The sequence below is a fragment of the Brachionichthys hirsutus genome, chromosome 18 (assembly GCF_040956055.1).
Source record: "Brachionichthys hirsutus isolate HB-005 chromosome 18, CSIRO-AGI_Bhir_v1, whole genome shotgun sequence".
In the NCBI taxonomy this organism is placed as follows: Eukaryota; Metazoa; Chordata; class Actinopteri; order Lophiiformes; family Brachionichthyidae; genus Brachionichthys; species Brachionichthys hirsutus.
This window is the reverse complement of record NC_090914.1, coordinates 8,801,161-8,828,202: the sequence shown is the minus strand read 5'-3', so window position 1 is coordinate 8,828,202 and position 27,042 is coordinate 8,801,161. Positions and strand designations below refer to the sequence as shown.

General features: G+C 45.9%; 4 protein-coding genes and 1 non-coding gene across 6 annotated transcripts; 2 read left to right on the top strand and 3 right to left on the bottom strand.

Moving 5' to 3' along the window:
- The first annotated feature begins 5,591 nt into the window (after nt 1-5,591).
- On the top strand, nt 5,592-8,374 carry LOC137907324 (guanine nucleotide-binding protein G(I)/G(S)/G(O) subunit gamma-2). 2 transcript variants are annotated; one of them, XM_068751639.1, is made up of 3 exons: nt 5,592-5,608; nt 7,961-8,039; nt 8,246-8,374. In XM_068751639.1, the coding sequence occupies exons 1-3, from the start codon at nt 5,592-5,594 to the stop codon at nt 8,372-8,374; spliced, it is 225 nt and encodes a 74-aa protein (XP_068607740.1). The 2 variants fall into 2 exon arrangements, with proteins under 2 accessions (XP_068607740.1, XP_068607741.1); XM_068751640.1 differs by lacking the exon at nt 5,592-5,608 and having other exon boundaries at nt 7,947-8,039.
- A 1,674-nt stretch (nt 8,375-10,048) lies between these two features.
- Nucleotides 10,049-10,131, bottom strand: trnal-cag (transfer RNA leucine (anticodon CAG)). Its single transcript has one exon. It is a non-coding gene; the product is annotated as a tRNA-Leu (tRNA).
- A 962-nt stretch (nt 10,132-11,093) lies between these two features.
- LOC137907959 (dual specificity protein phosphatase 23-like) lies at nt 11,094-11,665 on the top strand. Its single transcript, XM_068752321.1, has 2 exons — nt 11,094-11,363; nt 11,480-11,665. The coding sequence occupies exons 1-2, from the start codon at nt 11,094-11,096 to the stop codon at nt 11,663-11,665; spliced, it is 456 nt and encodes a 151-aa protein (XP_068608422.1).
- A 123-nt stretch (nt 11,666-11,788) lies between these two features.
- Nucleotides 11,789-19,447, bottom strand: LOC137907775 (afadin-like). Its single transcript, XM_068752133.1, has 22 exons — nt 19,352-19,447; nt 18,841-19,033; nt 18,385-18,477; nt 18,179-18,296; nt 18,003-18,085; nt 17,849-17,929; nt 17,549-17,754; nt 17,330-17,475; nt 16,811-16,905; nt 16,265-16,536; nt 16,036-16,179; nt 15,669-15,867; nt 15,504-15,595; nt 15,329-15,415; nt 14,959-15,024; nt 14,803-14,876; nt 14,609-14,727; nt 14,223-14,314; nt 12,908-13,654; nt 12,411-12,492; nt 12,241-12,315; nt 11,789-12,116 (listed from the first exon to the last, which is right to left on the bottom strand). Exons 1-21 carry the CDS (start codon nt 19,445-19,447, stop codon nt 12,251-12,253), a joined length of 3,150 nt encoding a protein of 1,049 aa, XP_068608234.1. The 3' UTR covers nt 11,789-12,116; nt 12,241-12,250.
- A 742-nt stretch (nt 19,448-20,189) lies between these two features.
- On the bottom strand, nt 20,190-25,825 carry txlnbb (taxilin beta b). The gene is made up of 10 exons (XM_068752443.1): nt 25,697-25,825; nt 23,914-24,162; nt 23,489-23,580; nt 23,235-23,405; nt 21,669-21,863; nt 21,380-21,499; nt 21,210-21,284; nt 21,042-21,134; nt 20,796-20,891; nt 20,190-20,708 (listed from the first exon to the last, which is right to left on the bottom strand). Exons 2-10 carry the CDS (start codon nt 24,146-24,148, stop codon nt 20,247-20,249), a joined length of 1,539 nt encoding a protein of 512 aa, XP_068608544.1. The 5' UTR covers nt 24,149-24,162; nt 25,697-25,825; the 3' UTR covers nt 20,190-20,246.
- Nucleotides 25,826-27,042: the final 1,217 nt, after the last annotated feature.

The window sequence follows — 27,042 nt, the reverse complement described above, 5'->3', positions numbered from 1 at the left end:
AAAAGTACGGAGCAGCGCAGTTGAGCCCACAGTATTTGGTTTGTGTGTACTGTGTTAAATATCAGACTGAATGTCACTCCTAAAAACAGCAGGTAAATTATAAGCTCGAAGTCAACCCTGCTCCAAATCAGGCTATTTGGTTTTACACACTTTCAGCTATTTACATTTGGCAAACAGTTTAGTCTTGGTTTGATAATTATCTTTATTTTTTGATGGTTTGATTTCATTTTAAAGAGAAAACATGCAAACTGTCCTCATTGAGCTCCACCTCCTTTCTCCATCACCAATGGCGTTACTTTCTCAGCTCCACAGCTGTACAGGAAATCAGTCATCCTCCATCCACTGCTGTCGCCATGGCAACACAGAGCGAGAGAGAGAGAGAGAGAGAGAGAGAGAGAGCGGGGGGTGGGGGGGAATCCATCCTCCGTTACCGCCACATCCTCCTGTCTTTTGTCTCGTTGAATTAGATGTATCTCGACCCACGCTCACGTGTTGCTTTCTAAATTTAAAACGGGTGAGGTCATCGCTAGCTGACCGCAGAGGGGCTGCGTATTCATTTCTAGAGGCTTCCGCCCTTTCTGATGCATTTCTGAGTGTGTGTCTCTGTGTTGGCGATGATCCGAGCCGGCCGTATTGGGTGACGGTGCGTCTCCGGCAGCAGTGGTGACCTCTCCGAAAATCCCATGGGGCATTGGGGCAGAGCAGGCCGGGCCGCTCTGCTCGACTCGGCCCAGCAGCAGCCTGGAGGAGCCAGATGGTCACAAATCAGAAAAGAAATCCAGACCCCCTCCCCCACCAGCCGTGATAACCCCACCCCTTTGTGCACACAAACATATACACTTGTGTAAACACTACAGGATCATTTGTGCATCCCTCACCAAATCTGAATATGAGGCTGTTTCTCTCAAATGCTGAAAAGCTGACAGCATTTCAGATCTTCCCTGGTGCACACCTGATAGTTATTGATGTACAAAAGGCAATGACTGGTGACCACATCTGCCTGTGTGCTGTAAGAGGTGGATTAGCATCACTTGATAAACCAGCCTATTAGCCTAAACAGCTGCACTGACAGTGCACGCTTCAGCGATGATCTCCAAGCCGATAATAAAACATAGTAATCAGATTACAAATAAACAAATCCCTAGATTTATCCTTTTTTTCCCCCCCCACTGGTGGAGGGCGGGTTCTTTCTGTTAACTTTCTGTTTCCGTCAGGAAGTTCATGGTGCTTCGACTATCTGTGATTGGAGGATATCTGCTTCTACAGGCTAAACCTCTCTTTAAAGCAGATGGATGAATGAAGGATCCTTGATCTGGTGTAAAAGGTTAGCAAGATGCGACGAATATCCAATCAAAATAATGATTACAATAAACACTGGGCAGTTTGCTAGAAAATGATTTAGTCCTTTAGACGTAAATTGTGATGATTCAATTTTGTTTGTGTGAAAATAGTAGTTTTCATGGGATTGATTGTGTTAAATATCATCCAGTCATAAAAATGAATTCTCCACTAATAGCTCTGCGGGGGAGCATTAAGATAATAAAAAGGTTGAAACCACTGGCTTAGGGGACAGGCGATCACAGATCGCTGCGGTATCCTGGTGACAGTCTTCCTGTGTTCGCCTCCACAGGAACCATGACTCATTAATTCTCCATCTTCCTCCTCCTTATCTCCTTCCATGGGGTTGTACTTTGAGGGTTTTACAGAGAATAATTCCTGCATGAATAAAGCAGATAATTGTTTTTGCTTAAGACAAATAGGGTGAAGATGAGTAATATTTGCTTTGAGCTGACCTGCAGGCAAAGCGTGCAAACATACATAATGTATTTTGTTATGTGCAATTCAGAAACAAATAAAGTTAACAAAGTAGGGAGCTCTTAAATACTCTAGTCTAGGCTACTCTAGGAGGGTAAAGAAAAGACTTTAAACTGATGAACCTTTATCAAGAGAGACGGCCATTTTTCCTGGTTTCTATTTGTTTTAATGAAGGTGTTTAGAGGGAGGATTTTTCCTGTAGACCTTTTGGGAGATGGAGGGAGTGTGTCCAGAAAACAGAAGAGGGGAGGGCGGAAAGAGAAAGGGAGGAGGAGGAGGAGGAGGAGGGTAGTTTCTTGTGCTGAAGGGTGGAGACTCAGCGGAGCAGTGAGGAGGGAGGCAGGGAGGATCTCAGCTGGAGAGGCACACAGATAGAGGAGTGTGTGTTGCGTGGATGTGCTGGACTGACCGTGACAGACGGAGAGACGGGAGAGAGTGTGGATACCACTCCACAGGACTGGATGTGTTTGGCATCACAGACTGAGGCCACACACACACACACACACACGAAGAAAAAGGTAGGATTCTTCTCTCCGTTTTTAATCCCAGCATCTGGTTTAATCACATCAAAAACTAGGGTGTGTTCAAATGCTAGAGGTTTTCTTTTTATATCCACGCTGTGGTTTCCTCTGTGCTCGAGGGGACCAGACTGACAGGGGACAGGCTGGCTGGCGCGCATCATGGAATCCTCTCCTCCCTCCGTGCCGTCAGGTGGAATGCTGCTCTGCCTCCAGGTCAAATCTTATGATGTGGATGAGGAGGAGGAGGAATTAAGCCTATCTGTTGCAGCAGATATTTGAATGAGACTGAAAAGAGAGAGATGGATGAGAGGGGGGGGGGGGAAGCAATCGACCACACAGGGCTGATACAGGATGAGGCAGAGGAGGCGGGTAGACGGATGCCGTGTGGCTGACAGCCACATGCATGCGCACGACCGCGGAGGAATCCAACAGATATTCCGTCTCTCGCTCGTCACCAGGGGCACGGCGTCACGCACAGCGCACTTGAAAGCATCCAATCGCGTGCGGTTGTCTGTGATTGTGTATTCAGGCGTCGTCACAAACGCAACACAGAGTCATCATTACGCAAGAGCTCGCGTCCGGACGCACGGCGTGCACTCCGTGGAGGGGAGCTGCGCCAAGGCCACAAATTGTTTCGCACATGCAGCGATGTTGAGACTATAGAGCAGCAGCCTGCCCCCCCCCCCCCCCCCCGATAAACATCAAAAGCCTTGGGAGTTTTCCAAGGGAATTTTATAAATACAAAGCAGGGAGGGAGGAAGGACGGAATAATGAACTGCCATCCACTCCTTTGTGAATGTTGGTCAAATCCAAATCCTATTTTGTCTGATCTAAGCCTCACTTGACTCCAAGACTTCAGAGTTGCAGTCTTGTACAGACATCAAGTCAGATTTCCGGACTTGAGTCTGACTTTGAGTCTAGTAGACTTTTATTTTAAGCCTTTTCTCCCAACTTTATGTCCAAACAGGTCCTTAAGTGTAAAGTGTAGGTCTTTGTTATTATTGTTTTTGTATGTAAATATATAACCTTGTAAAGAATCGAGGAGGACTAAGACCAGTGTCAAGTCTGAGGGAATGTCCTCATTTGTTTTGTCCATAAGATGAATATAAGTTTGTGTCCAACCAAGTCTCTAATATTTAGTCAAGATGTTCGTGGCAAGTCTCCAGTCAAGACCATAAGAAACCACAATATCCAGCCCAGATTACATGAAACAGTCCGAGCAGCACGCCCGTCCACTCATCCGAATCCAAACAAGCCCGGATGCTTGTAATATTGTTATTCTTGGCATACTGATTTATTCTAGAGGAAAAGTATGTTTAAGCCTCCTCACTCAAGGCTCACAGACAAATGCTGACTCCCCCATCACCCAGAACAGAGAGCGTAACGCTGCACAGAAGCCGACAGCGCTCTCATCTGTTCACCTTTGAGGTCGTGCTGCCACGCCGGCTCCTAAACAGAGAGGATATCCACAGTGGGAAAACAACAGCCCACTCACTCACCGCTCAAATTCACTGGACTGATTTGACTGGTGCGGCTGGTGTTCATTTCCACTATAAAATGTTTGCGTGCTTTTTAACGCCGTTCCTGTGACACCAGTGACATGCATTGTTTCTACGCCGCTAACTGCATTGCTGTTGCGTAACGAAACCTCATAAAAGGGTTTAATAAACACGAGACTTTACAGGCGAACAGAAAACCGCTTGGTCTCTGCTTTAATCTGCCAAAGGAGAAACACGCCGGGCCTTGATCGCTTGATTTAATAAACATAATAGGCCACATTTGTGCTCCCCTGGAGCAATAAGCCTCCTCCCCGCTGCCTCCTTGACTCCCGGGGGATTCATCATTTCCTGGGCCACTGCCCCCCCCCCCCCCCCACCTCCTAGGACCTAGATTATCCCCCCCTCGAGACACACACACACATTTATGAATGCACACTCCACAATCTCTAAAATGGCAGGATGTGCAGGCCATGCACAGGGGTGGCACGGATGTCCGGTGTAATCGAATATTCACGGGTGGTCCGACGGAGACATGAGGAAAAGACAAGGAGACTCGGGGTTAACGTGCAATTTAATATACGCAGTATATTAAGAATTTAGGGTTTCATATCAAGCGTTAGCCCTTCATGAATAAGAGCTACACTGTTCTGTTCTGCACTGTTTATTTTTGAGAGCTTTTGATATTCAAGCGTTTGCTGTCAATGTTTGATTTGCTGATTTGCCGACTCCGAGTCCTTCTCAGAACACCGACAGAAATAGTGATGGAGGACACTCAGCTGTAGCAGCAGCAGAGCGGTGTCCTTTCTCCTGCTCAAGGGCAGGGATCTGTACCGGATTACAGCCACTAGTCAATAGCCTCTTGATTGCGTTCATTAATATCTCTGGAGGTCAGCTTTGTGTTGCTTCTTCCAGCTGTGGCCGCTGCAAAAGCCTGGAATTAGATATTAGCATCGCATCTTGACCTCTTTTATCCTCTTGGACAAACATTATTCTATTTCCAAGCTTTCATTAAATAATCGATCGTCATTCTGCTCGTCCTCTTTTGATCATTAGCGTCAGGCTAACTCACACACTGCATACTGTAATCCAGATATTCTAGGCGTGTGTTTTTATTGATTACTAGCACACCGACTGTTTCCTCGCTGTGTGGAAGCCCGGCCAGGATGCTAACAGCGTATCGTTCTGGCCCTATGACATTCTGAGGTGTCATTTAACCAGCCGCTATTTGATTGTGTGTCACGTTTTGCTTGTCTCTTCCTGTCCTTGTTTTATTTCAATATTAACACTGAAAACTACCACTAGTGGGAGACTGAGGGGACGGGCCCTTGGCCGTGGTAATGTTTTTGTAGGGGTCCCATCCTTCAGACCTTCGCAGGTTAATCTCTGACTCTCCAGGGTCCAGATGGCTGATCTGTTGGGACAGATTTTTAATTACTGTGCTCAGATTTCACACCCTGCGCATCACAGTGGACAGAACACTCCCTGCGTCGCTGCCTGACTTTATCCCATTGGATGGTGTTTAAAAAAAAAACCAAGATAATAAGGTGCGCGCTGGCAAAAGAGAATTAGGGAGAAAAGGGATTGGAGTGTGTAACAGTGCGTGAGAGATCACTCCCGACAGGCCTGGAATTATATTTTTCTAACCAGGATGTTTCCCGCAGCGCCTAATCACCCCGAAAGTCAGCAGCACCCAGAGTTATAATCACATCTGTGGAGGGCCTCGTGACCAAAAACGAGTGACGCAAAGGGGCTCCAAATGGCAGGGGAAGGATGGTAGAGGGGGTCGGATTGACTCAGCGGAGTTAGCAGCAGGATGGCTACGGGTGTCCGTTTTAAGGGGAGGGATGAGAAGCAGAAGGTCAGAACACTGGAAAGGAGAGGAGAGGAGAGGAACAGTTCATGAGTCACATCCTCTATTAGATGCTTCTTATGATAATCTTTATAATACAAATCTTGTAAAAACTGATGTGTTTTTATTACGTGGCTCTTTTTTTTGTATCTGAGCACAAACATTTGAGCTTCATCTGGGCTTGTCACCTAATTTTCTGTTTGAGCTAAACTAACTGATTAAGAGATTTGTTGTGAGTCTGTTTATTTTGTCAAAGGTTCTGTTTTTTTTTATGCCCAATATAAAACACCATGACCCTAAAAGGTGAAGCGCTCGAGAGATTTAAAAAAATCCACGATCCTTCAACTGAGAAGAAGCACAATGTTTATGCTGCACTGTTAGTACTGTGCATAAATCCTCTTTACATTGTCACTCGGTTTCTCCGACAACGATTAGAGACTTTCCAGTCCATCTCGGAGGGAATGTTCTGGTCCTAAGAATGTGAGTTGAGTAAATACTTTTTCATTTCCGTGCATTTGGAGAGGCAGGGGGCTCTAAATTCCCTGTCATTCGCTCTCCTCTTCTTAAGACTACGGACTGGTTCAGTCAAACATGTGGCGGTCAGACTGTATTTCTAGGAAGTCATCTGGATGTCCTAAAGTGTCAAATGCACCACCTAAAAAGTGCAAGTTAGGAAATGATGCTCTGGTAGGAAAAGTCAGCACATCTACTCACAGGCTTGCATTTTATTCTCAGGATCCAAGCATCTACAGTCAAGTCCAGATCAAGGCTTTCCTCAGCTGTATCTGATTCATTTCTTTAAATGGCTCTGGTGTGAAACAGGAATGAACCTCAAGTGAATGCGGCGACCCCGTGCCGGCTTTATCAGACTTCATCAGAGTTGCCGTGACAGTGGAGATTCCTGCGGCATTTCACCGTCCTGGTAAACAGGTGTGCCATCGATATTCACGCTGAGCTCCAGCACCTCGCTGAGATCACTCTGAGCCCCACGCAGGGCGCGTAGGGCAGATTGATCACACCCCGAGGATGATGCTGTTTCAGAGCGCGCCCAGCTTGATCCATTTAATCAAAGCCAGAGGAGCATCTGAGGACAAGGAACTGAAACTGGTCCTCAACCAATTAAGAGGAAAAACCAGAATAATTTGGTGGGGCATCGAAACTGTTCCTGAACCTAGGTGGTGAAAATGGAACCAGACTTCATGCAGTCTGGGCTAGATACTGTGGTATAAATATGTGGAAGCAAAGATAACAGGACAGGAAGACATTTGTTTACCAAAGAAAAGGCTTGTTAGCTTGCAGAAGTTGGAATGTGAGGCAGGAATGTGCATCTGAGCCATCCTGTGTGCTGAAACATCTAAAAGAAGAAGCGACCCCATCAGAATGAGTCTCTCAGGTTAAAGGCCTGTAAAAGACTGCACACAGATGCTCGTGGCTATTTTCATATTACAATTGGCAGATTTGGTTATCTTGTTGGTGATCATTCATACTTGCAGTGGCCTCTATAAATGTCAAAGCGTCTGTTTTATCACCAGGGGGGGTAAAAACATCATTTGTGAGACACCTTTTTTTTTTCTCCTTTTCCCAATGCAGAGGATGAAACACCGCATCCTCATGTGGCATGAAGGAAACCACCGTTAACAGCGTAGAGTTAAATAATAATGCCGGTTATCTGTTTATCTCTTATAGACTGAGCTGGACAAAGCGCTGCCCCCTCACTGTCCTCCCACCTTCTTTGCCTCCCCCTCACTGTCAAGGGCTGCCTAGCAACTGACACCATAAATAATATCCTGTGCATGTGGTATGTTCACAGTCATCGACGTATCTCTTACTCCTCCTTCCATGCCTGCGATATTACAGGGCTCATTTCCATCAGTGGAGCAGAGTGTGTGAATTTGCTTCTTACCATATACGTGCACACAGTGGCAAGTATCGAGTGGTGAACAACAAGGCCCTTTTTATGCACAATGACCATACAAAGAGGGACCGAGACCAATAAACGAACAAATGAAACAAAAAAAAACAACCAAAGATAAAGAACATTCCCCGATCAGCACCGGACAGCTCCTTCCGGGGCCTGTGGCTACGTATGGACGCCTGGAAACACGACCCGGTGTCAATGTCAAAAGCACATTCCCTAACCCGAACTGAAAACTGTTAAACAGGAGACAAACGGGTCAACACAACTGGCAGCCACGCCCCTGTGAACTGATGTGGACTCTCCTTCTCCTCCGTATAGGCAGCGCACACAAGACTTGACTGACAGCGTCCATGGCGAGCAATAACACGGCCAGCATCGCACAAGCCAGGAAGCTGGTGGAACAGCTAAAGATGGAAGCCAACATAGACAGGATAAAGGTGAGCATGTCCATGTCCTAGTTCAAAAATACATCTGCCCATAAATTGCATGTTTTATTAATCCATGCCCAAACAGACGTACTAGTGAAGCTAAATGGCTGCTGCATATTCAACATGTAAGAATGGTATCAATGTTTGCATCAAGCGTGCAAAGAAATACCTGAAAGCCTCTCATTAATTGTATGACGTGTCTGATTTGATTAAAGGTGTCAAAAGCAGCGGCGGACTTAATGTCATATTGTGACGCCCATGCCAAAGAGGACCCTCTGCTATCGCCCGTCCCAGCGTCAGAGAACCCTTTCAGGGAGAAGAAGTTCTTCTGCGCCATCCTGTGAACACGGCATGGCCCTTCAGCAGTCTGCTCAGAGTGGGACGTTGAACCTGGACGTTCAAATTCCATAGAAAACCTACTCTTTATTAGGGCGGCGATTATTGCCCCTTTCTTGAACGCCACCTATAGAGTGTGAAAATGTAAAACCCAGAGAGTTTTCATGTAACCACACAAGGGGCAGTGATTGCTTCTGTTGAGGGGTTCGCAGCATGTTGAAGGGGCTTTTGTAGATAACACAAAAGGGATGATGGCGATGATGACGATGATGATGGTAGATGTGACGGATGACCAGTTAGCCCACTACGTCTTCAGGTTGTGATGTGTAAAAAAAAGAAAAAAAAGAATAGATAAAATGAGAATAAAAATACTTTGTGGTTCTTTTAGGACTTCCAAATGTTCTGTGAAATGGTTTGTGGGGGGGGTCAAGCATTGTGGGACACACCCACCACTAGATGACACCAGATTACTGGAATGTTTTTAAAGTTGTTTTAACTTTACCTATCACCTAGATATATTTCTATAACTGTACGTGATTACTGAGATGGCTCTGTTAACTTCTTTTCTTACAGGTTAGTGAAAGCTTTTTTAACAGGATGTGCGAAACATTCCGACCCTCTTTACGAATACCTGTCTGAAAATCTGTGTATCGACATCTATCTGGAAAATGTGATGCAGTTGGTTTCTCCTTCAGATACAAACCTTCTTTCTACTATTTGTATAAAATGACTAGCAAGTAAACTGTGCTGTGCTGTGAGGTCTGAACATTTGTTTTGGTGTCTTTGCATGAAATTGATCATCTTCTCTATTTCCCTTTGTGTGTGTGTGTGTAAAACAAGCCCGGCCTCCACCTGGAAGAGTGAAATACATATTTAAAAAAGGATGATTCTACTTCAGACGCAGCAACAATATCTCTCACACGGAGATGATGCTGGAGACAATCATTATGTATTTTGTTACGGATTAAATATTTACATTTTGGTAGTATTAATGAGTTATTTAATTGCGATTTTGCACTGATCTCAAAGTAAATATGTCAGATTAAGATTAAAGAACAAGACTTAACCGCCTATAAATTTACAGTCTGAGAAAATAAACTCTTTTCTTCACTAATGCTATGTCATTAATCATCTGACAGCACATATTCCAAGTCATATGTGTTATCTAAATTAGGACGACATGTTTTATGGTTGGGACCTAAACACAAATTGAAAACTATGTTTAACAATTTACGACAAACTAGTCTGTCTTTAAATTGCACGTTGTTCCACAATGCTACAGATTTTAAAATGGACCCAGTTTAGAAGCTTGCAGTCAACCTTTCCAGCAGCATTTCACCCACCTTATAATTTTGTGGAAAGAGATAATACGCCATCTACAGGTATGTATCGTGAAACTGAAAAGATAATACTACATCTTTTTGAAGAAATGTCTGAAAAATGGTCCAAAATCAACACAAAGGTTTTTATTGCATAAAGTTTCACAAATAAATAAAACAAAAAAATTAATATAAATCAATACAATTTTTGAAATAGGAAATGCCATGACATAATTTACCTATCTATATTTTTTTTGCAAAAAAAGTATTTATTCTGTTTCCGAAAATATTATTATCACACTGCTTTATTGTTTTTGTTTGTTTTTCGCGGATCCACGAGACTCCAAAAAAAAGAAAAGTTATTGTCAGAAGTGGGATTCGAACCCACGCCTCCAGGGGAGACTGCGACCTGAACGCAGCGCCTTAGACCGCTCGGCCATCCTGACACAGGAACAAGCTGAGACGTTCGGAGCTGATAAAGTTGATACATCAAAAATACATACAAAAAACCTGCTTGGCAGGTAATTGTAAGTAATTGGCAAAATTACGATTATTAAACAGCGATCATCGGCAGGAAGCAAGGTCGCAACATCGCCTGCAGGGAAGTCAGGCGTCTGACAGAGGCTGTCACGTCCATAAAATTATGTTGTTGTTTTTATATATGCAATATGTGCGGCAACAACACACCTGTCATCAGCTCATCCATATCACCTGTGCTGCTCGTCTCCTTATCAGCCTCACAGCACACGCATTTCGTGACGATGCCTGCATTCCAGTGTTGCACTTTGAGCCCCACACCCCCCTGCCTCTGTAATAAAATTCACTGGGAGTGCCCGCTGAGGGCAACAGACGGGCACCATTACACTCTGGTTAAGAGTCGGCCGACACACAAACACCGAGAGAAGTAAGTTCTTATTTTTCCTCCAGGTTTCCTGCGCTTTTTATACTGGACGCTTGTTGTACCGTTGGTAAAACACGTTTAGTCAGTGACCTAAAAAGCTAGCGTTAGCATTAGCCACCCACGTGCATCATGGGGGTACTGAGATAGCTGCAGCTAATGCTGGCTAGCTGAGTTGGGATACTTTCCAAACTCCTGCCTCCAGACTTTATTCTATTAGAGGAAGAATATGGGGGGGGGGGGGGGGGATAATCACATGGACTGCTTCATGATTTGTTTCACGCCCTCATCCAAGAGGCTTCAGTTCTGAGTACCGGTACATAAACCTAAACTGTTGGAGTGGAAACCCCAAACCAACCAAGACGACAGATCTCCTCTCTTCTCGCGTGATCTGGACAGCAGTTCGCTCGCTGGGCCTTCATTAGGCAAGATAATGACTGTTTAAGGAGGGTCTCATTTGTTTTGTCTGCTAAATAAAATATATTTACTGAACTTCCCAGTTTCACCACGATGGCCTCCACTCCTCCGCACAATTTCTCCTGGGTTGAACCCGGAAAACTGGCTGGAATGGCACTTCCCAGGATGACGTCGGAATACCGGTACCTGCTGGACAATGGCATCGTGCACCTGGTCTGCCTGTGTGAAAGGAAGCCGCCTCACTACGACTCGTGCCCAGAGTTAAAGCTGCACCACATCGAGATAGCGGACTTCACTCCTCCTTCTGCAGATCAGATCGATAGATTCCTCTCTATCGTGGAGCGGGCCAATGCCAAGGGCGAGGTGAGAGCAGTCGAGCGTTGTAAACGGGCCGTGATTTTTGCATGTGAAACGGAGCTGCTGTTCATTGATCACGTAACGGACGACATGACCTGTCAAAAAACAACATTCCTCTTCAGGGCGTGGCAGTCCACTGCATGCACGGTCACGGGAGAACGGGAACCATGCTGGCCTGCTTCCTGGTGAAGACGAAGAAGATGTCTGGGATCGACGCCATCTCGGAGATCCGCCAACTCCGGAGCGGTTCGATCGAAACCCAGGAGCAAGAGAAAGCTGTGGTGCAGTTTTACCGACGCACAAAGTAGTTGAGAGCAGCGGTTCTGCTAAGCTAAGCTAAGTGGAAGACGTATTTAATTACACTGGTAAATTATTTTATGTAAATATACACTATTTAAATAGTCCCGCTCGACTGAATGAAGACAAATACGACTGTTAATGTTGACTTTAATCACATTTTGCTTGATTATATTTCACAAAATAATTATGGTGCTTTTCAAAGAGGTTGCAGCATCCTGTATCTTTGCACGCCTGTCCATCCCTCGGCGCTAACCTTTGCTACCCTGAAGCTTCTGTTAAACGGCGGCGAGATTGAATGTACATGTTTCGTTAGCTGAGAGGCTACTATACAGATTTTAAACTGAAAAAGGTGCCACCATCTTTCTTTTGTTCCTTTATGCCCTCGACAGAGAAAAGAGACTCTGACGCTCCTTGAACGTGAGCTTTTCAGGAGCTCTGCTGATGTTCTCCTCCTCGTTTCTGCAAATGAACAAAGATCGTTAAATTCTGTTAAATGTCTTTGAAGAATTAAATGATTATATGGCTTGCTGCATAGAAAAGTGCAATAAATGAAGCTTGTTGGGATAAAACATCTTTGCATTACGTTTTATGGATTAAGTCGTAGCTCGCCTTTCTGAATCCGCCTTGAACTCTTGGCTTTGTGCACTTTTTCTAAGATCTGTCAAATAATGGAGAGGTTGCACAATTCAAATAAGATCCTTTCATGAAAATGCGAGCGAAATATGAAATGTTCTGTACCATATGAATAATTACCTGTCTTTGCCTTGTCTTCCTGGGAGAGGTGAGTTCCTGCCAGGTTTGCAATCGCTTTCCGATCAGGAAGACTTCTGTTGTTCTAAAGATGGAGATAAATGATTAGGTACGTTATCGTGGCTTTGTTGAGTGTCTGTTCTTCAAATGTGCTAAATGTTCTATAAAGATACAAATGTAACTTTTAAATCGTACAAAAGTAACAGTGTATCAATGCTATTAGTGTTTAGGCTAGTAACTTGTATTTGTACTTTATATTAATATTTCAGCGTTCACCTTGTCTTAAAGGAACAGTTTAATCAATAAAAGTATTTCTCACTAACTTTTACAAACAGTAAAATCTCATTAAATAAATGTCTTGATCTGGGTCTTCATGGGGCAAATCTCCATCTTTCTCTTTAAAGCTTGAAGCTCTAGAAATGTTTCTTTGGCCTGGACAAGGTGAGAAGAGTATTTTGAGGCGGAGCTCCCCTTTACCTGGCACCTGTGTCGCACCTCACCTGCACTCTTGTCTCCAGCTGCTGTATCGTCAGCATCATATCCAGATCCTCTTCTTCCTCATCCTCTCCCCTCTGCTGAATCTCTTGCAGCCTCTTTTGGAACTGCCACTCCAGGCTTAACTTTTGGAGCCGGTTTCTCTCTGCTGTGCACGCCGCTTTTGCCTGGAGCCCTTGCACCTCCTGCCCAAGGAGCTCCACGGCAAGAAACTGCCGCTGGACCTCCCTTCTCCATGGATCAGGGCCTGAGCTGTGCTTCCGGTGAGTTGGAGGTTCTTGGAAGGAGACGTGTTTTGCTGGAGGGACGGCGACCCGGGGTTTCGCTGGTTTATCCTGGTGCTGGGTGGATCTGTGCTGCTGCGATAGAAATGTCTTGGTGGGAGTCACGTAATACTGAGGAGATTGGTTTTGAAGTATATTTCCATTAAGGGTTTGGCTCTTTGAGCTCTGGAAGGTTTTAAGTGGGGGGTTTGTTGGAATATTCATGGCTCTGGTCACGGGGACGTCGATGCGTATCGGCTGGATTGAAGGTGTTGGATTCTGTGGAAAAGGACTTCTCCAAACAGCAACGCCGCTCCTACGGCTGCCCTGATCTGAGAAGATGTCATGGGCAGAAACACTTGAACGAATTGGGAAAGAGGAGCAGTGGCTCGTGGTTTGCTTCGCATGCTGATCCCATGAGTTTGGCCTTCTGTCCAGTAGGGGGTCTCCACCGTCCAAGCACAAGTTGTCCTGGGACACCGCTTGGCGCTAGAAGAAGAAATGGAGAGACCTGCAGTTTATCCACTTCTACTTCAACGAGAGAGGAAGTGCAGCAGTGCTAATCTTTGTTTGATCAAGTTTGTGCTGAGATTGATTAGTTCATTCTGATCGGTGTAGCTGTAGCACCCAGACTGATCCACAACGTATAGGGGTGCTGGGCCCCAATAAATTTAATTTGATTTTCATTCTCTGAGAATAATCAATTGATTTTTTATTTTTTTTGTCATTCATTTATTTTCTTAACCGCTTAATCGTAATTCCAGTTTGTGGACAGTCGACAGTCTACGGGAGAAAGGCGGGGCACACCCTGGACAAGCCGCCAGCTCATCGCAGGGCCACAGACAATCATTCACTCCTATGGATAATTTAGTGTCACCAATTCACCCCAATTTGCACGTCTTTGTCGGTGGGAGGAAGCCGGAGAACCCGCGCAGACGGGGGGGAGAACATAAAAACTACTCACAGAAAGTGAAAACTTCATTCTCTGCACTCGACTGGATCTGGACATTTTGTTGCCCTGGGCTTCGGGAGTCGGAAGAGTCAAGTATTCCCTGACTCTCCCATCAGCACAGAGGTTGGCATTGGACACAGCAGCCATGTCGTTCCTCCTCACAGCAGGTCCATCGCCACCCTCGGAGCCAAAGTCTGCTGAAGCAAGGACAACATGAACGCTTACGAGCTGTTCTGTTGCACCAGGGCGTGGCGGCACCAGAACTGGACATACTGGTTAAGTTGGGGTTGGATTGGCACAGTTGTCTGTTTCTCTTCATCGCCTGCTCTTTCTTCATTTTTCCACAACCCACAACATCATGCAGCAGCAATGCCTTGGCACTCGGACTAACATGGTTCTTGTCGCCTTGCCAGCCGAAAGAAGGTGTTTGTGTCATAACAGGTTACGAACAGAAGGTGTACGAACCGCGGCGTAACCGCACGCCTGTTTACCTGCGTTCCTTTCTGCTGCTGATCCAGTCAACGGAGCCCAGAGGCCATGGCAGCGGGCACCAAACTTTGCAACCTGCGATTTCATGACTGGGCCGGTTTGCATGATGAGAGCTGCTGCCCTGTGGAAATAGAACTTTGTTCACTGCTGCCTTTAAGCTATAGAATTTGACTTTATTATTAACGTCTCCGGCTACCTGTCTTGGCTGAGTCCAACCAGACTTTGACCGTCCACACTCAACAGCTGATCCCCAGCTGTTAGCCTGCCGTTCTGCAGGAAGTAGAGACAGTTTCTATCTTTTCAATCGTTCCGTCTGTATCTTTAAATTGTTCTTTATTTTTGCACATCTCACCATTTGCGCTGGTCCCCCATTGACAATGGATTTGATATAAATTCCAACGTTGTTTTGGCCTGCTCCCTGTGGAAGAGGAAGAGCTGATAGTTCAGGGTAATAAATGCTGTAATAGATATTCAGAAATGTGTAAACGCTCAGGCACCTTAGAGGATGTTTAGGATGTGGTTGGTTATTATGTTAGAGCATAAACTGACCCAGGAGAAGAGACATGGACGTAGTGAGGGAGGACATGAGAGTGGCTGGTGTTGGGGAGGACGATGCGAAGGACAGGGTGAAGTGGACGCGGGGCAAACCGAAAGTACAGCAGTAGTATACAGAAAATACCAGTGGGTGCCATTCCCACTCCCGATGCAATCAGGATCACTACCTTTGCTGCAACAATGCTGACACCCATCCCGCTGTTTTGAGGCTTCTTTAGCATGATAGTCACAACCTCTGGCTCCGTGTGTGCAGCCTGCTGGAAAAAATACAATAGAAATACTGCACGACTGCTCCATGAATGCGTTCAAATTGTGCTTCGCCACATCTGGAACGCTGCTTACCATGAATGTGCTGTCTGCAGAGGGTGCTGGTTCACTAAAGTACACAGTCCAGTCACCTTTGGAGTTTAGCTGGGATGTTAAAGAGCAGATTCCTAAAGAAAAGACATCATCCGTTAAGAATCTGGATCTTATTTCAGGTGAGTTTATACCAGATGCGATCCATACCTTTCCGGCAAATTGGTTCCATAAATTCCTTCAACCCCTGAGGGATTCCTTTCACGGTGTCACAGGAGTACCCTCCCTCCGGTAGCAGGAAGGGCAGGCAGAGGTCGAGGCGCTCCTCCAGCTGGATGTCCCATCCTCCGCTCCGAATCAGTTTATCAGCAGAGGCCTCCGCCGCCATCACGACGGCATGGATCAGACCCTGCAGCGAGGACGTGCATCAGACACAGAGAAAGCTGACATTTATTATCCTGTGACGAGGCTTCAGGGAAAGAGGCGTCCAGTCCATCTCCTGCTAGGAGAATGAAAATGAAGTTTATTAACGACCAAGCAGGAAAGGTGTGGAGGAGTACCTGAACAAAGTACTCACAGCAGGGATGCGAGGCTCATCGTCTGCGTAGAGGTAGTCGACCAACAACGCCCGCAGCTGCAGCGAGTTCAGCTTGAAACATGAATTCTGGATGTGTGCTGCTTGCTGCATTGAGTTCTTATTCATGGTCAGGAGTGTGGTTGCCTAGAAACCATCAGGGAAAGCTTTTCATCAACTAAAATGCATAACATCTTGGCTGAGATCCTATTTGCTGGGGAGAAGCTCTGACCTGCATGATGTGTCCGAGGTGGCAGTTTGCAGCCAGCTCCAGACCCTGCCTCTCCGCCCACGCCTCGATGGCCATCAGCCTCCGGCGGAGAGCGGCTCCCCAGCGGTTGGAGCGCAGGCCCGGAGCGTCAGCCTCCGGGCTCATGAGCCGGTTGAAGAGCCAGGCGCTGGTGAAATGGAAGAGTTGTGAAAAGAGCTGGATGGTGAGGGCAGGGTTGACCCGGCAGCGGCGTAAAAGAGACATGGAGTTCATCAAGGTGTTCAGCACCGCCTCTGCAGCAGGAAAGAGAAATGTGCACAGCACTCAAAGAGAGGGGGAAGCAGAACATGAGGTCCATGGAAAATATCGCCAGCGCTTCCTTCCTGCCCTTATTCTAGGCAGGGTAATGTCTGTTGCCTAGCAACGTTAGCAGCCAGAGTTGATCAGAAATTATAGAACATTTCAATTAAAACGGTCTTTTTGTCTGTACTTTCAGCTTCACTCTATTTTACGTTGTCGCTCTGACTCAGTCATAGATAAAGAATTTCCCTGCCAGTTTCACCTTACCAGTGGCGGCTGGCAGCGGGCCATGGTGCTCAGGATCAATCAAAAAAGTGTGCAAGTGCTTCCTTAACTCATTTTGTAGAACCTGTGACAAACAGCTTGGAGGCAAAACAAATAAACAAAACAAACAAACCCGTGTGTTAAACGCTGCTCAGGTATCGGTCATTAACTATTTAGCTTTATAATCCTACAAAAAAAAACAGTTCCCACAGAAACACAAAACAGACATTTTGATGAGGATCTCATAAATATGGAGAACTACATATTTATTCTGTATTAATCTCGAGGTCAGTGGAAACATTAGTGCCGAACCATCACAGCTATAATCTGTTGACTCCATAGTAGTTATCATCCAAAACCAGGAGGCCAAAAGATAAATGTAAAAATAAAGTAGCAATTTACAGTCATTTAAATCTTCTCTGATTTGCGGGTCACAGGATTTGTAGAAGCCCATCCTGGCTTTTTTTTAATCTCCATCTCTGAACCTCAACCAGTGATGGGTGGGGGGCCGTGTGTCTCCACCTGTAAGCCTTGTGCACCAGGTGGGACAGCTCCAGCTGAGCCTGCCGGGTCAAGGGGCAGAGGTCGTGGTCGCGCCTGAGGAAGTTCAGCAGCTCAGAGGAGTTGGCCATCCAGAAGGCGAGGGCCCCGGCGCCGGCCTGCTGCGTCTGCAAGGCAAACGTTCAGTGGCAGGCTCGTCACCTTGTTAGACAAGTCAACGTTGAATTCTCTCGCACTTGCCTGGATGACCTCCTTCATCGCGGCCACCATTTGGCCAGCAGCCTCCGTCACACCGTGCATCTGCCCCGAGCGAGGGCGGCCCCCGCTGCGCTGGCGCTGCAGAGCCAAGCGGCCCGCGGCGTAAAGGATGTACGCAGGCGAGAGCTTGAAATGAACCGTGGCGCTGTTGCTGCAGTTTATCACTGCAGAGAGGAAGACGTCCTCAGCTGCAACCGAAACACACCAGGAGGGGGCAGGAGGATGTCAGGACAGGAAGGAAGAGCAGCTTGCGAACAAATCTCACCGGAAAGCCATACTCACATTGATCAGGGAACTGAAGCCTGATGGGTAACCCAGGGCCATCAGAAACGTCCGGGTTAACACCCCCAGCCTGCTTTAGTTCTGAATAGAACTCCTGAAATGAGTGTTATCCGACATAAACATGCAAATCCTCATGTTCCTGCAGGAAACTCACCCTGCTGCGTTCTGCTTTCTGCACGCTGCGTTTGTATTTCACGGTCGGACTCGCAGACGTCGTTCAGGTGCTTTTCAGTCAGCCTGCGTTTGGGTTTAAGGAGAAGGGGTGTTATTTGAACAGTTAGGAGCGTCTGGGAAAATAAAAATGCCATGGTGAACAATGACACTCGTTACCCCCCCTTCTCTGAATCCTTGAGAGTCGCTCTGGTTTTCTCTCTCTTCTTATCTTTCCTTGACAGCGTCCTCTTGAAGTTTTGCATCACGCCTCCCTTTTCCTTCTCGTGACAGTTTCCTTTTATAGTTTTTATTCGTCGAAACAGCAGACGTGTGAATTGAATGCGAGGGGACAGACGAGACGAGATCAGTGCTTACCTCCAAACTCTCTGCCTTGAGAACGAAACGTCTTCCTCTGTCGTCTGTGCTCCAGTTTAACTGGACGACCAAAGGCCTCTCACGCGGATCCAGTTTACGTTCTTATTCCACATGTGAACAGAAACATGATCTGAGCACGTTGCTGAAGTCAACTTAATATCGATTGCAGTAGCTTTAAAACTGGATAGAAGAGTTGAAGGAACAGTTGTGTCTAGAAGTTCATCGTCTCACCCCCCATGCTGATGGGGGGTGAGACGATGTTTTCTGTTTTCATTAACGCATGTCTTTTCGGATCAGAGTAACCAAATTCACCTCAAGTGCGTGTTTTTTGGAGGCGGGAGGAGCCCAGACACACAGACACTCACAGGGGTTCGAACCCAGTACCTTCTTGCTTGCGAGGCAACGGCGCTAACGACCACACCACCGCACCACCCTGAATTAACTCGCATCCTTATCGTCCTTACCTTTTTTTGCACGGATCTCGTACAGAGAATGACTCGTGGTCAGCATCTTCATGTCGGGCCTGAACTTCTCGCAGAGGGTTTCCACGACCTCGCGAGTTGAGGAACTGCTGCAAACTCGAATGCATTTCGTGGCCACGTTCCCGCCGGCGTGGTCCTCAAAGTAGAAGCGCATCACACCATAAAACGCCAAATCCTGCCAGGAAAGAGAACCCAAGCCGACGATGAGGCTGAGGATTGTCTCACGGTTCTATCTGCTCAGGCCGATGAAGAGGTCCGAAGATAACCAAAAAAAAAAGTTTAGATCAAATCTAACCTTTATTAACTGAATATGCAGTAGAATAAAAATAAAAACCCCACCCAGTAGGATTCAAACATTTTACCACTGAGTTCCTAAACAGAGTACGGCAGTGAAGCTAAAGTTGAACTTGAACTTTACATCATCTTCTGTGAAGAGGGCTGCAAAGGGCTTGAAGCCAAACCTGATCCGGTCGGATGTCTGGAGGCGACTCACCTCATCAGGATGGCTTATTTCAAACAGGTCCAGTCTGTTGTCATTCCACCGTCGGATTGCTTCACCTAATTTCTCTCGTTCTTCGTCCTCCGGCATTTTCCACCAGATAAGTTCAGACTTTCTGTCCCGCCGTCTCTCCGTCCCCCTTCTGCAGTCTGTTCCCAGTCAATTAAACTCCCTGTATTGTGGAGTAAGTTCTTAAATTCATTCCCACAACCCCTCCCAAAGCCCCCCCCCCCCCCCGGCCCCCATGTCACGGGTCAGTGGATCTTTGTTATGTGAAGTAAACAGTTCCCCAATCATATGTCTGCGGCAGGAGAAGGAATCCCACATTATTCCTCTCCAGTTGCACATGTGATGACGATGATTGACCTGTTCTCTGCTGCCCTCCCTGTGATGCTGACCGTGCGCAACACATTGTCACGGTAACCACGGGATGCATCCATCCTCCTGTTCTCAGGATGCTTCCGCCCGAGGGAATCCCACTTCTCATGCATACCGGTGATTTTTCAATTTATGTTCTTCCCATTCAGCCAGCACGATGTATGTAGGGCAGCTTTTGTTGTCTGCTCGGAATCTTTTTTTTGGGGGGGGGGACTTTCAATGGGACAAAAGCCTTAATAGCAGCGACCCTTAATTAGATATACAGTATAACACTAGACGTCCAGTATTGTTGTCTGGATGATGCAGAGAAGACGGATTTCAGTCGGACAAACAATCCTGAATCCGTCTACGTATAGTTCAGACATTTTAAAATAGCTGTTTGATGCTGCCTATATTGTATAGACTAGCAAAACAAAAGTTGTAATTGTTCTTAAATGAAACATTGGGGTCAAAGACAAAGCCAGAATTGTTCCTTTTATTGCTCTCACATGAACTACGTTTACGTTCAGCTTCAGTCAACGGACTCCATTTCCAAATCTCCTTGGTGTCTCCCCTCCTCGACTTCCTGGGGGGGTTTACTCTCCTCTTTGTGGTTCTCCTGTGGCTCCTGGAGTCCCTCGGGGAGCGATTGTGATTGGCTAACCGCTGTTTGGGCGGGTGGAACGTGAGAGATCGTGAACGCGCTGGCGATCTCCTTCAGATGGGCCTTCTCGGTCTTCAGTTTCGCCAGCTCCTTGGTGAGCGGATCCTGGAGCGTTGCTGGGTTGCTGTTTTCCGTCTCTTCGGGGGTCTCCAGCACCTCGAAGTCTTCCTCCTCTCTTGGCTCCCTCGTGATGCTGTCCGCTTCTTCACGCCCGGCTCCCGGCGCCTTCACATGAAGACTCTTCCTCTCCTCTTGCAAAGCCCGGCACAGATTCTCAAGCTTCTGGTTCTTGATGCCAACGAGCTCAAATTCCTTTTCCTTGATTGCTTTCTGCAAACATACGGAACATAGTCACCATAAAAAGGAAAAGAAAAAAGATTTATACTTATCACAAACAGCCAAATCTTTGTGTCTTACATCTGCCACCATGTCAACGAGACTCTTGTTGCAGCCATCAAAGCGAGTCTTCCATGACTGGCACTCTTTCTCCAGCTTTTTCATTTTCTTTGCCATCTGCAATGACAAGTAAATATATTATAAAAGCCACAGCTAAAAATAGAATTCTAAGCACTGGTGTAAATCTCATGGGATTTTTCCCTTTATATTCACACGTCGTCTAAAACTAAAATCACGACTTCAAATGTCCCGTGAAGCAGCGCTCACTTTGTCCATGTCCTGTTTGAAGTTGCTGTAGACGCTGTGGCTCTTTGATACCGTTCCCTGGAATTCGTCAAACTTCTTGGAGTACATATCAAGCTGAGGAGAAGCAGCGAGACGTGCGTTAGACTCGCCTCTAGAGGGGTAGGAAAACAAGCTGCGATGTTACCGCACCTGCGTCTTCATATCGCTTTCTTGCTCCTTCATGACCTTCACTTGCAATTTATGCGCCGATGCCTGTTTCAGCATCTGCAGGAAAACATTAAAGCGTTCCATGAGACTTAGAATCGAGTATTGGAATTGCACATTCTCATTCTAATCGTTGACAAATCTGGGGAGCCTACAAGCTCTTTTTCCAGCTTGTGCTTCTCCTCCATCTCCTTCAGCATCATGTTGGCCTGCGTGAGCTTGGTCTCCAGCAGCTTCTCTTTCAGGTCTCTGTGTTTGAAGACCTTTTCAAGGTTCTGGGAAAAAAACAAAAAAATGTTTTAGCTGCATTTATGAGCTGTTTTTCTTTTTTTTATTGCTCACTCACGGAGTTTGGGTGAGATCTGCAAATAACCCATAAGCCCAGATGCCAGGTTTTGTGTAAGGTGAGAATAGGTGTGTTTTTAATAGGGTAGGGATTAATACCGCCTCTCGCTGGTCGTACTGTGAAATGAGTCCCTTCAGTTTCTCGGCCAGGCCGCTGTTCTCCTGGCACAGTTTGGTGTTGCGGCTGCTGTGCTCCTCAATCTGGTCCTGGATGTCGCTCAGCGTCCCCTGGAAATGTGTGGTGATCTCTTTCCTCTTCAGGTCGTCCTCTCTGCACCTCTGCAGGGTTTCCTCCTACGTCACAGGGATGGATGTTCATACAGCGTGTCCGACTGCTGCAGCGTTTTTGTACAAAAGCCAGCAGCGGAGGCAGCAAAAGAGTTCTGTGTGCGCGTGACCCACTTAAAAGAAGCGTCTGGCAGCGAACTGTGAATGAGGCTGGCATGCGAGCTGGAATTTAAGAGATGCTGCTGTTTAATTCGAGCACAACGCGCAGGGGCTAAAGGGGGATTCAGCAGATGGGCGGGGTAAATTCCAGAACAGCCAGAGTCAGACAACAGTCCAGAGAAAATATGTAATTAAATACGATTGATTGATTGAAGTCTGAGAATCAACCTTTGCAAGTTGTACCACGATACCGACGGAGCATTAACTGAGTCTATCTTTATGGATGGTGGCATTTTGGCTTATTTTGTATAACTTTAAGCCCCACGTTAATCACTGGACACATTTCCTCAGGCACTGCTCGACTATTTTCACATCGATGTCGACACAAAGAACAGAGAGAAGCGCGTTTGTGTCGACGGATGTGCACGGATGCATCATGGCGTCTTCGAGTCATTCGTGACATGAAGCCAAAGTTCACCCGTGCTCACGGTGTACGCGGAGAATGGACCTGTTCATCCCTGTGGATGCGGGTCGTTTGATTTGAACACTCCTCCTGGGCGGGTAGGAGTTCTGTTTGTTGCTATGCGGATAAGGCAGAATCGAGCTTCCTTCATCGTCTGTACAGCCCCCCCCCCCCCCCCCCCCCAAAAAAAAAGAGCCGTCAGCTTCAATGGATTCACAGGTGGCTCAGAAGTAGTGGGCAGTACGAGAGAGACTAGAAGATATGCTAACTGCACTTTGCTGTATTGATCTGTGCTGTGCCAGCGCACCTCCAGACGCCGTTCGTCACGCTGCTATTTCTGTGCTTCGATCTGCCGTTGCTGCTTTACAACCTAAGAAATGAACAGCCTGCTTCGTCGCTGCAGCCTCGTCTTCACAGCTGATTTCAGTCCTGCTATTTCTTCAGGAGAAAAAGTCCAAATCCAGGCCCAGATGACTCTGACTGACCAATCAATCGGCCTATACCTCCCCTACGCTTTATATTTATCACACATTAAAGTTGTGGCATGAATACACTGAATTCTCTTCTTTATATGTCCCATTATATTGAGCCGCATTCTATATCCTCTGACATTTGGCTTCGCAACGTGCGTTGTTGGTCGTTTAAAGGGTCACATTCCGGGCTTTGACACAACGGTTGACCTCCGGCGCCAGCTGCTGTCGCCTCCTGTAGAGCGCAACATACGGTAACGACAACCGGGCTCCAAAAAGCAACGGCAGATGCTGATGCTTTCAGGCGCTGGGATTAGAAGCCATGCATCACGGGAGCTGAAGCACCTTTAAGGTCTTGTTGTGCCGCTGCAGCTCTCTGCAGAGCCCCTCCAGCTTGCTGCGAGCTAACACCGCCCGGCTGTGTTCGCTCTGCAGCTGGTCCTTCTCCTTCATCACCTGCAGCAACTTCTTCTGCAGCAGCTTCAGCTGCTTCTGATCACTCCGATGCCCCTCCAACTGCAAACACACACACACACACACATTCTCATAAAGGTAAAGATACCACCAGCCTGCTTTCTGTTTTATATGCAGCCACTCACCAGCTCAGCATGTTTCTTAATGATGGCGTCTAGTTTCTGCTCTGGAGTGTGGAGTTTGTTCAGACTTTGCATCAGGAGCATGGCTTCTTTTCCTGCACGTTCAAGACAAACCTCAGTCATGTTTGAGCTTCGTTTTAATTGAATTTAAATACTACTGAGCAAAAACCATCTTTCACAGGGAAGCGGAGTATTTCTAGGACTAAAATATCAATGTCACACATTTTCTGACATCATTCATGTACGAGAAACAATTTGAGATAATCTTAATCTTCTATTTATAGGAAAATAATTACATAAGATTACTAAAAGGTAAGGTAAGTAGTGCCTGATCTTAAATATATCTCTTTCAGTACAACTTGGACTTTTGCCGACGGAGCAGAATGAAAGAACCTCAGCAAAAATCATTTCAAGAAAAAGCAACACACCTAGATTTTTTAGCATCTTCTTCTCCAGTTTCTGATCTTTGCGGCCGTCTCCCTGTTTGACGGCCGCGACCTCGTCTCCGTCCTCTGGCTCGGCGGGGATCTCGGCGGCCTGGTAGGTGCCGATGATGTCCTCCAGCTGCTGGGACAGGTCCTCTGTCAGGTCCATGTGCCGGTCCTCAGCTGGCGAGACATCTGGACCCATGGGTGCAGGGCTGCTCTCCTGACAGGCCTCCATTATTCTGAATAACGCTTAGAGGGATGAACCGGACTGGTAAATCTCTCCTTGCTGCTCTTGTCCACGAAAAAGCTTTAAATAAGATCTCTCCACTACAGACAATGTAGCTGATGCTGATCGGTAATATCTGATCATCTATTGATACAATACTGAAACGCTGAAACTGTTGATTCATTACTGATGTCAAATATCTCGCTCGTAGGTTTATGGTGTGACATGGAAGACTGCGCTGCCTCATCCTTGCTTCTTCGCTGTTTCATCCAGGTCAGGAGGTTATTACTGATGTCGGTCTGCGAGGCAGCGAACACGACGCCATTGTTGTCAGAGTTAACAGCTGGATGGAGCCAGGAAGTGACGGCTGTGTCTGATTCATCATACCTCTGCAGCGTTTTATGAGCCGACTTTAAAACCTTTACGACTTGTGGTTCCAGCTTTTATTCACGATATACGTCAATAAACTGAATATCTTGAGAGTGAACAAACGAAAACGTTCGAATGTCAAATGGTTTAGTTCATACGCCAGTTTTTTTCTTCTGAGTACTTTATTCACGCAACTGCCGTGTCCTGGAGAGGTGAAGATATGCAATTAAATAGGACAAGTTATTGATTCCAGAACGGCATGTGTAGATTTCTGCTGCATGAAATCATACCCTAGGCAGGGATTTGAGTATGTATTGCTTGTACCTTAATAAGTATTTGTAAGAACATTTATTACTTTCTCCAAGAGGGCTCAGACACATGCGATCATAGCGTAGCTGTGTCTCCTCTAATTATTATCCATTCCGTTATCAGCTGTTTTCTGTCTTGGCTGGATGGATATCCTGAGAATTTCATGCTCGCCGAGAAAACAATCAAATTAATTCCTTGAACCCTTGAGCAGGGCATGAAAGACGGGACTCCGTGGGATGTGATCTCTTTTTTTACATTTGTACCGGCTGTGGATAAAATTATATGGCAAAAGTGTGCAAATCTATAAAAATCATCAGCTAAAAAGAGACTCAACCCCAATCTAAGTCAGAAGGAGGCTTATCAATGCACCACAGTGATTAAATGAAATAATGTTATGCCTGTTGTGAAACCTCACAGCCTGTTTACATGCATAAAATTAGTGCAGCCTTCACACTGCCTGTGCTTTCACAAGCAGCGCTCATGGCACCTGTTCAGGCCCCACGGGCTATTTTTGGAACTGCTTAATATGGGCAAGATATTTATTTATTTCTAATCCACACTTATTGATGTCAATGTCAGTGGTTGTGCATGCAAAGCTTGCAGCTATAAAAAAAAATGTTACACAAGCGACAAATCCAGTTTCAGTGCTTTCAGAGGAGGCAGATATATAGAATGGGAAAACTCATCTTAAAATAGGACAAGGCATTCTGTGTCTGAGGAAACATGAGAAAACGCCGGGTACATACATTAAAAAGATGGTGAATCTATTTACATTGTCTTTTTCAACTTGCATAAATGTCAAACGGTTATTCGTAACTTTGAATAAACTGGACGTCTGGAAGCTGACAGAATTCAAGACTGCATTTAGTGTAAATGTACCTGTAGAAGTGAGCAAACGGGGTCTTACCAGGACCAGGGGCCAGAGATGGAAAAGGCAGAGTGTCGAGGGTTTTGGACGGGCTGCCTACCACAGACACAACAGCTGTGATAAGACCGCCTCAAAATAAACCAGAGGGAGGGAGGACAGAGGTACTGCATGTCTCCGTCCATCCTGGACACCTCAGTCTTAGAAGGTGAAATAAAATCCTTAATTTAAAACTCTGCAGCAGCCATTTGATCTGATGCCACTGCTGCTTTAAAACACTTTATTTTAAGCTGACTGGCTGTGAACATCTACATAATTATTTAACAAAATGTGCCTCGCCACGAAAAATTATAGACAAGTTTCTGATTGGTCAGAATTAGAGCAGATGTCCTCCTCCTAGGCTGATGTTTTTATTCCACTGTATGAAAATGTATGTCAGACCTCTGGTGATCCAGAATGCTATTACCTAACAAGCAATGGTAGCTTTATTATCCCCTTATTTGACTTAGCTGCTAACTGCCAGTAGCGTCTTTAAATAAATTACTCCATAGTCGTCTATTTGTGCTGTTAAGCCTGACACAATTATTACATCTTCATCTGATCACAATTATGTTAACCACAGTTATTTTACATACAACACATTTTTTTTATCACATTTATATTTCTATTATTTTTCCATATTTGCCTGGTGCGAGAATAAATTTAGCCTTTCGCTCCACCATCTGTTTACTTTTCTAGCTGCATGGAATTGAATTGAAAGTTCATCACAAATATTTGTATGACAATTTCACGATTGTGATGCTGTTGCTAGGAAGAAGAACAATGGCGCTATTTCGCCTGCGTGGAAAAGTGGCTGGTTTGAGAAAAATAATGGATTTCTTAACTTTACAAAATGACTTGTCCTGTTTCTGTTCTTTACATGTAAAAACCTTATTTTTAAATGTATGTTAAAAATTTGTAACATGTAATTTGTCGAACAATTTGTTTATTCTAAAACACTGTTCCATGTTGCGACTGCAGCAATCATTTTCACCACTGGTCCGTCTGTTCCGCTGGTGGAGATGGATTTAAAAAAATTATAAAAATGAAATAAGCCGTGACACACATCCTTGGGTTAGAAGTATATTCTTTTTAAAACACTTTTGAATTTAATTTGAAAAAGTAGAGCACCAAACAATAAAGTCCCCGTAGCATAAAAGAGGCACTCCGTCCTGACTGACCAGTTTGGATGCAAATAGCGAAACAACGGATTGGCTACTGAGGCTTTTTTTTCCTCAAGAACTCTTAGCTGAGAGGTAAGATGATTTGTCCTCTGTGTGTTTTACAGGGAATTTCATAGACATGAGAGGCACAATGCAGT